Below are 9,114 nucleotides of genomic sequence, written 5' to 3'. Positions count from 1 at the left end.
CTTGAACCCCATACTCCCTTTCTTTTAAAGCCACCGAGTTGGGCCCTGGTGGGACTTTGCATCTTGCCGGCAGCAGTGGGACAGGCAGATCCTCAAAGATGTCTCCTTGTATGTCGAGAGTGGGCAGATCATGTGCATCTTAGGGAGCTCAGGTAAGCTTGGGAAGGAGTACTTTACATTCTCAGCATTCAGAAAAGGCTTTAGCTTGGTTTGAACATTGAGGAAATAGGTTTAAGTTGGAAGAAGGCTACAAGTTTGATACTAGATTGAAATCTGGTACTAATGTAAAGTCTTAAGAGAGATCCTTGGAAAAGAATAAAGTCCTGCCTAACATGTCAGTAATTCCTATTTCAGTGTATGGAAAGTACCTAGCACAGTGCCTGGCTTGTAGGGGTGCTCAGTAAACACAGTTTCCCTGATCTGTATCCTGCCAACAGGCAGGAAAAGGAATTAAACACAAAGATGCATGCCCATTTAGTCCTATATTCATTTTTTAAAAATTATGATCTATTTCAAATATATAGGCAAAAATAAGCAAATAATATAAAGAATGTTTATGTATATTTTTAAAAGAATTTATTTGAGAGAGAGAGCACGAGCAGGGGGAGGGGCAGAAGGAGAAACAGGCTCTCTGCTGAACAGGGAGTCTGATGTGGGACTCAATCCCAGGACCCTGAGATCATGACCTGAGCCGAACGCAAATGCTTAACCAACTGAGCCACCCAGGTACTCCAAGAATGTTTATGTATTAATATCTGGTTTTATCAAATCCTTAAATTTTTTAAAAAACTTAAATTTCACTTAGAGAGCGTCTGGGTGGCTCAGTGGTTGAGCATCTGCCTTTGGCTCAGGGCGTGATCCTGGGATCCAGGATCGAGTCGCATGTCAGGCTCCCTGCATGGAGCCTGCTTCTCCCTCTACCTATGTCTCTGCCTCTCTCTCTGTGTCTCTCATAAATAAATAAAATCTTTTAAAAAATACATAAAATAAATTCCACTTAGTTAATATACACTGTAAGGCTTTATCAAATCTTAACATTATGCCACATTTGCTTTAGATCTTTTTGTTTTTAAGAATTAAAATGACAGATTCCACTGAGGCCATCTGTGTGCCCATTTCCCACCTTCTCCTCTTCTTTCCTGGGATATCTACACTTGTGGCTGAATTCACAGTTTGTGTACCTGCATCAGCCAGTCATTGTTCTGGGAAGGTGTAGCCTCCTGAGCGGTAGCCCCTTGTGTCTTGAGGGTCATGCCTCATGGGGAATCAGCTGTGAGTCCTCAGTGGCTGGAGGATGGGTGCATTGACTCTGACAAGGGCAAGGGGATCTATGTGAACACACAGGGTTGACTACACTAGGTTATCCTGCACACTTTAAGGGTGAAAGATTCTGACAAATTTGCCTTACAGGAGCTTCCTGATTGAGTTCTTGTGCACTGACATTGTTGACATTTACTAGCACTACACACTTGCATTATTCTCTTTAATAGAAATGGGTAATGCAAGTCTGTGATAAAGGTCAAGCATGGTCAGCCTCATTTGACCTGGGGAGTTAAATCCATAGCCATTCCCCTTCTACAGCAGGTGAACAGCTGATTGACAATAGCATTAAGATTAAATGAGAAGCAACTCACTGACTAAAATTATTATACTTTGCTGAGATTTCCTGTCTGTTCCTATTTCCAAATTTTTAACCATTTCTTTTTTTTAAAGACTTTTATTTGAGAGATGCAGGGGATGGTGGTAGGGAGAGGGGTAGAAGGAGAGGGAGAATCTCAAGCAGACTCCCTGCTGAGTGCAGAGTCCAGCATGGGGCTCAACCTCACAACCCTAAAATCATGACCTGAATCTAAACCATAAGTCAGCCACTTAACTGACTGAGCCACCCGGGTACCCCAAAACATTTCTAACTATATGAAAGTACCATAATGTCCAGGGTTATTCTAATTTTCCTATTGATAATTGTAATATTCTTTAAGAAGAAGAACAGCTGAGTTATTCCCATAATTTGTTGTTACCTGCCTTCTATAGGATTAGGGTGGTATGTTGCATGCAACAAAGAATGAACTCATTTTCTCAGAAGGGTGTCCCACAAGCCAGTGTCATGCTTCATGCACATCTCAGTAGGACAGTGGGTGGGAGGTGGGAGGTCTTGATCTGGGAGCTCATGGGCTGGTTTCTGATGATATCTCATCATGGTTTTATGACAACAGCTATCTTTTTATACTGACCATGAGTTCACAGTAGACTCCAAGTTCTCTGGGTGGTGGGAGTTTTGTCTTTGTTTTTTTTCCCTACTGTATTCTCAACAGCTAGAACAGGGCTGGCTACAGTAGGTGCTTAGTAAATATTTGTTGAATTAGTGAGAAACAAATCAATTCTCTGAATTACTGCTAGTGTTTCACAAAATGATTTTTTTTAAAGATTTTATTTATTCATGAAAGACAAAGAAAGAGAGAGGGAGAGATATAGGCAGAAGGCAAAGCAGGCTCCATGCAGGAAGCCTGATGTGGGACTCGATCCCGGGAGTCCGGGATCACCCCCTAAGCCAAAGGCAGATAGATGCTCAACCACTGAGCTGCCCGGGCGTCCCCAAAATGATGATTTCATTGCTGTCTTACCTAACACAGCACTGTTAATCAAATCTTTATCAGTGAGGCAAAAGAAGACTGATGTGTTTAAAGTATCATGACAGAATGGTGTAATGCAAGCCTGCTTAGGGTCACCCAGCACTACAAGGGAGGGTAACTATATTTGACTCAAAATTTGCTATCAGTTGGGACCTAGACTCTGGGTTGCTTCCTCCCTCACAGAAGACTATTTAGTTATAATTTCTGTCCTTTTAGGGAAGATAATTCTAAAGGTCAGAGTTTCATTGTCTGTAGGACACTAATACACTTTGTTTTCTTTTTTCTTTTTTTATTGTGGTAAAATATGCAAAACTTACCATCTTAACTGTTTTTAAGTGTACAGTGGTAATAAATACATTCACATTGTTGTGCAACCCTTCTACCATCCATGCCCATAGGTCTTTATTTTGTAAAACTGAAACTCTACACTCATTAAGCAATAACTCCCCATTCCCCTTGCTCCCAGCCCCACCACTATACTTTCTGTCTCTATGATTTTGACTAACTACCTGACATAAGTGGAATCATACTGTATTTGTATTTGTCTTTTTGTGGGTGGCTTATTTCACTTACCATAATGTCCTCAAGATTGTTGAATGTGTCAGAATTTCCTTCTCTTTTAAAACTGAATGATATATTCTATTGAGATATGTGTGTGTATGTATATATATATATATACATACACACACACACACACACACACACACACACACACACTGTGTTGGCTTATCTATTCACCCATTAATAGATACCTGAGTTGCTTCCACATTTTAGCTACTGTGAATAATGAAATGAAGATAAGTGGACAAATGTCTGTTTACAACCTTGTTGTCAGTTATTTAGGGTATATACCAAGAAGTGGAATTGCTGGGTCATATGGTAACTGTATTCTTAAGTTTTTGAGGAACCACTATACTGTTTTTCACAGTATTTTTGTATTCGCACCAACAGTGCACAAAGATTTCACATTTTGTATTCCCACCAACAGTGCACAAAGATTTCAATTTCTCTACATCCTCACCAACACTTATTTTCCAATTTTTTCATAGTTGCCATCCTAAAGGGTGCAAGGTATTATCTCATTGCAGTTTTAATTCACAGTTCCCTAATGTTTAGTGATGGTGATTTATGCTTAGTAATTTCATGTGCTTTTTGGCTATTCATATATCTTCTTTGGAGAAATGTCTATTTAAGTCCTTCACCCAGTCTTAAATTGGGTTAATTTTTTGTTGTTGAATTTTAGAAACTTTCTATATATTTTGGATATTAATCTGTTATCAGATATGTGATTGGCAAGTATTTCCGCTTTCTGTGGGTTGCCTTTTTTTGCAGTGAGGATAGCGTCCTTTTTCTTTTTTTTTTACTTTATTTAAAAAAAAATCTTTTTCATGGACTAACTAAATAAATAAAGTTTATTTAAGTGATCTCTACACCCAGTGTGGGGCTCAAACTCATGACCTTGAGATCAAGAGTCACGTGTTCCTCCACTTAAGCATTCCAGACATCGCTGGGGATAGTGTCTTTTGTACAAAAATTTAAAACTGTCATGAAGCCCAATGTATCTATTTTTTCTTTTGTTACCTGTACCTTTGGTGTCATATTTTAGGCCATTAACCATTTCTGTGTCTAATTTTGCATACTCTGACCGTTTATTTTCCACTGATTATACATATCAGTTTTTTTAATACTTTTTTCCTCTTGTATTCTTTTTTCGAATAAACTTTTTCATCCTGGTAGTCCTTAATAAGTTAATAGTTGAGATATCTTACAAAAAGAGACTATATTAGCCATCCATTTCTTTTTCTTTTTTTAAGATTTTATTTATTTTAGAGAGTGTGTGCATGAGGGTGGTGAGCAGAGGGAGAGGGACAAGCAGACTGCACTGAGTGCAAGCCTGATGTAGAGCTTGATCTCACGGTTGTAAAACTGAAACTCTACACTCATTAAGCAATAATGAGTTGAAATCAAGAGTTGGACATTTGATGGGCTGAGCCACCCAGGTGCCCCAGCCATTCATTTCTATGTAAAATGTATCCCAGAACTAAGTGGCTTAAAATAATGAAAATCATTATCTCCCAGGGTTTCTATGAGTCAGAAATTTGCAAGTGACTTTGTTGGGTGGTTCTGTCTAGGGTACCTTATGAGTTTGTAGTCAGAAGTCTGCTGGGCTGCAGTCATCTGAGGGCTTGAGCAGGGCTGGAGAATCTGCTTCTAAGGTGGCTCCCTTGCATACTGGCTAGCAAGTTGGTGCTTGCTGTTGAGCTGTGAGAATGTGTTACATAAGAAGAGCAAAGGCCCAAGAGAGAACCCTAAGTGTTGTCCACAGGGAGCTGGGAAGGAGCAGCCAGACCAGTAGGATAAAACCAAGAGGATGAGGTAACATCAAAGCCAAGGGAGAGAGATTTACATAGAAAGGCAAAGAATAGTATAAATGCTGCTGAGAAGTCAGCATCCAGGAAGATGCCCACCAGATATGGCAATAAGGAAACAACCATGATAACTTCAGGGAAGTCAGTTTTGATGTGATGGGACTAGGATCCAGGCACCAGGCTATTTGGAGCTTTTGTCAGAGTGGAGATTGGATCCCAGAAACGGGAAGGCAAGGAAGCTTCTAGTTAGAAGAAACACATACAAGTCCTGGGATCATGCAAGGAAATTTCAGAGCATGTTTTGAAAGACAACTCAAATGATGATGTCACATTTTGTTTCTTCACAATCCCTCTCCTCTCTTCCACCCTGACATCTACTGAAGACACTGGGGAGCTAACTCTGAGCTGGGTCAGCCATGGATTAGAGAAGACCACTGTTATAGGAGCTTGGCTTACGCATCTTTGTACCCCTCACAGGGTACAAAGAAAGCAGTTTGTTTGTTCATTCGTTCATTTGTTCATTCGTTCATTCATTCCTTCTTTTTTTTTTTTTTTTCGTTCCTTCCTTCTTTAGGATTTTATTTATCTGTTTGGCCGAGATCTCATGCACAAGAAGGGGGAATGGCAGGGCGAGGGAGAAGCAGACTTTCCACTGAGTGGGGAGCCCAATGAGGGGCTCTGTCCCAGGACCCTGGGGTCATGACTGAGCCAAAGGCAGACACTTAACCAGCTGGGCTACCCGATGCCCCAACAAGCAGTTTCCTTACAATATTTGAACAACAACAAAAAATCTCTTTGGTTTTGCAGAAGTTGTCATATCCTTGGTAGAATTTTCTTGCTATCTATTCAGACAGTTCAGAACCTCCTGCCTATTTCTCTGTTAATCTAACTTCTTAGCACCTGGCAATGCCAGTTCCTTGTCTCTATTGACTCTCTGGGCTCATGTAGGTTTGTGTCCACTATGAACAGAAGGGTATAGCTGGTGTCTTATCCTAATAGTATCACCTAACTTCTAACCCAAGAAAAACCAAACCAGGGGAAAGCTCTTAGCAACAAGCAGCTGGGTCATGCCCAAGGCTCTCAGTGCAGGCTGAGGCCAACTTGATTTTACTAAAGGACTTGCTAAGCTAGAGCTTCTCAGCCTCTGATATGTGTGGGAATTACCTAGGGATCTTGGTAGCAGAATGTGATTCAAGGGGCTGGGGCCTGGGATTCTGCATTTCTAACAAGTGCTCAGGTGACGTTGCTGGTCTTCAGACCACACTTGGTTATCAAGGCTCTAGGTAATGTCCTCTACTTTCAGGAACCACCAGATGATCCTGGGTGGGGAGTTTCAAAAGGATTCAGATGTCCTAGATCCAAATGTTTCCAAGAGCCTAGGTTTTCTTTTTATTCTGATCCTTAATTTTCTTCTTCAACTCAAAACAGCTTTAAAAGCTAATAAACAAGGATGCCTGGGTGTCTCAGCAGTTGAGTGTCTGCCTTCGGCTCAGGGCATGATCCCAGAGTCCTGGGATCAAGTCCCACATCAGGCTCCCCGTGGGGAGCCTGCTTCTCCCTCTGCCTATGTCTCTGCCTCTCTCTGTGTTTCTCAAGAATAAATTAAAAAAACAAAAACAAAAACAAAAAAACCCTAGAAAACAGGCAGACAAGCTCCTCCAGCCCTGACTGGGATAAAGGAAATGGCTTGTCCCTCTCTGACTCCGGAGACAAGCCGGAAAGACTCAGTGGTACAATGAGAGTTTGACACAGGGGGCTACAGATAGAGCAAGTCAGTGCTAGACCAAGGGTACACTGAGGGTCTGGGGATAGCCCAGCAATGCCTCGTGGGGGGAGTCCTCTTGGGCCTTGTTTTCTTGTCTCCCAGGCTCAGGGAAAACCACGCTGCTGGATGCCATGTCCGGGAGGCTGCGGCGCAAGGGGACCTTCCTTGGAGAGGTGTTTGTGAATGGCCGGCTGCTACGCAGGGAGCAGTTCCAGGACTGCTTTTCCTATGTCCAGCAGGTGGGTATGTCCAGGGCCTCCACCCCAGCCACTGCAGCCCAGTCTTGGCCTTGGCCACGCTGACGCCTTCCTCTCCCACAGAGTGACACACTGCTGAGCAACCTGACTGTGCATGAGACGCTGCACTATGCAGCGCTGCTGGCTGTACGCCACCGCTCTGCGGGCTTCTACCGGAAGAAGGTGGGTAGCACCTGGCCTCCTGCAGCCCTGTTCCCTCGGGGATCACTCCGTGGTGGCTTCGCACCTCCTCTTCCCTCCACTTGTCCGTTCCTCCCCTTCACTCCTCACCTCTTTAGTCTAGACCTGTACTGTCCAGTATGGCAGCGACTGGTCACTTGTGGCTTTAAGCACTTGATGGGTGGCCAGGCCTAATTGAGATGTGCTATGAATGGGAAATACAGAATTTTAGAAACTTTAGTCTGAAAAACAATGTGAAATTGTTTCACATTGTTTCAACAATTTTTAAAATATTGTTGATAGGTTAAAATAGTAGTATTTTGGCTGTATAGGGTTAAATATATAAAGTTAATTCCACTTGTTTCTTTCTAAAATGCGGCTACTAAAATGTTTGGATTCTATGTGGGGCTTATATTTCTGTTGGATGGTACTGTTTTAGGAGCTCTGTTTTTGAATAAAAATGGTTATTTTCCTCACCATACTTTGCCCTGTAGCCCTGTTGAGATTTTTCTCAACTTTCTTTGAGGCATTCTGAATGTGCCTCATCCAAACTAGATTAAGTTAATGAAGGAAGAAACAATTGACTTGTCTACTCTTTCCAGGTTTCAATCTGTTCCTTTAAATGTATCCAGTTTGGAAGTATTCATAGGTAAACCCAGAGGGATCTGCAGTTCAGGCTCCAGGGCTGGTCTTCTCTAATGCCATTGAGGCTCCAAGGAAATCTTCCATATCAGCTGAGGTTGTACCATTTTATCAGGCATTGTTGGGTCTGTCACCAGGGACTTAGTCAATTTGTCCTTGGCATTGGACTTTCAGACAGGGCTTGGAGAGTGATATTAGGTCTAAGCTGTGTCCCAAATACCAGTAGACTTGATTGATATAATGCCCAGATGAATAAAGGGCATTCTTCTGTTTGAGAGTCCTAGACAGTGCTGGAGGATAGTTTTTTTACTCCAGTGGAGTCTTAGCAAGGAGCCTGGTCCTCAGGAAGGACCTTCAGCTTCACAGTGATACCTAGCTCTGTTTCCTGCCCGGAGGTTAGCTTAGAGGGTTCAGAAGGCATTGCAAGGTACACAGGCATACCTTGGAGATACTGTAGGTTTAGTTCCAGACCACTGCAATAAAGCAAATATCAAAATAATTAGAGTCAAATGAATTTTTTGGTTTCCCAGTGCATATAAAAGTTATGTTAACACTTATACTCTAGTGTGTTAGGTGTACAGTAGCATTATGTCTAAAAAAACCAATATACTTACTTAGTTTTAAAATACTTTATTGACATACAAAGTAAGCAAATGCTGTTGGAAAATGGTTTGAGTAGACTTTCTTGATACAGGGTTGCCACAAACCATCAATGTGTAGAAAATGCAATACCTATGAAGTGCAATAAAGTGAAGTGCAATGGAAGAAGGTGTGCCTGGACTCTGAACTCATAGTTGGCTGACATTAGTCAGACTCTGTCACACAGTATTTCATTGCATCCTGGCATCAACCCTATGAAGGAGACTTTATCTTCTGACACACAAGATTAAGATCAGACAGTTGGGAAAGGCAGAGTTGGGAGGTGAACTCAGGTCCTCTAGATCCATCTTGTCTCCCTGAGCTTCTGGGATCTCCTGAGCCCCACTGTGATGAGAGAAGATGGAAGCCAAGTTAGCCCACACTGAGGCACAGCCATGTTCACATAATTCAGTAGCCCTGACAGTGAATGACAGAGAAGTCCATCTGCAGACTTTCTCTCTCTGCTTGCTTTAGTATTTATGTATCTAAAAAGGGCAGGAGAAGATCCTATTGGTATTTGGGTGGGAGAAATGCAGTCATAAACAGATTCTTCTGAGTTGGTGATCCATTTATATTACATTTCCCTCTGAGAGAATGAATCTAAGAAAGTCACTGAGCTCTTCCCCAGAAAATGCACATTTGCATAAAAATTC

The 9,114-nt window shown here is 42.0% G+C and overlaps 2 protein-coding genes across 7 annotated transcripts in view; one reads left to right on the top strand and one right to left on the bottom strand.

The window, feature by feature from the left end:
* The window catches only part of ABCG5 (ATP binding cassette subfamily G member 5), a 49,361-nt gene that overhangs the window by 12,324 nt on the left and 27,923 nt on the right, over positions 1-9,114 (top strand). For all 5 annotated transcript variants that reach the window (XR_012003324.1, XR_012003323.1, XM_072768193.1 and 2 more), the window contains 3 exons: positions 31-152; positions 6,867-7,003; positions 7,085-7,183. Coding sequence is in view for 3 of the 5 variants with exons in the window: in XM_072768193.1 (XP_072624294.1) it covers positions 31-152; positions 6,867-7,003; positions 7,085-7,183 (358 nt within the window). In the remaining 2 variants the exon portion in view is untranslated. The remainder of the gene's footprint in view (positions 1-30; positions 153-6,866; positions 7,004-7,084; positions 7,184-9,114) is intronic.
* The window catches only part of DYNC2LI1 (dynein cytoplasmic 2 light intermediate chain 1), a 59,130-nt gene continuing 58,452 nt past the window's right edge, over positions 8,437-9,114 (bottom strand). For both annotated transcript variants that reach the window (XM_072768194.1, XM_072768197.1), the window contains one exon: positions 8,437-8,806. In XM_072768194.1, coding sequence (XP_072624295.1) covers positions 8,675-8,806 — 132 coding nt within the window. In that variant the 3' untranslated portion in view covers positions 8,437-8,674. The remainder of the gene's footprint in view (positions 8,807-9,114) is intronic.

This window comes from Canis lupus, chromosome 11 (assembly GCF_048164855.1).
Source record: "Canis lupus baileyi chromosome 11, mCanLup2.hap1, whole genome shotgun sequence".
Classification (NCBI taxonomy): domain Eukaryota; kingdom Metazoa; phylum Chordata; class Mammalia; order Carnivora; family Canidae; genus Canis; species Canis lupus.
The sequence above is the reverse complement of the archived record's forward strand: the minus strand, read 5'-3'. Positions and strand labels throughout refer to the sequence as shown.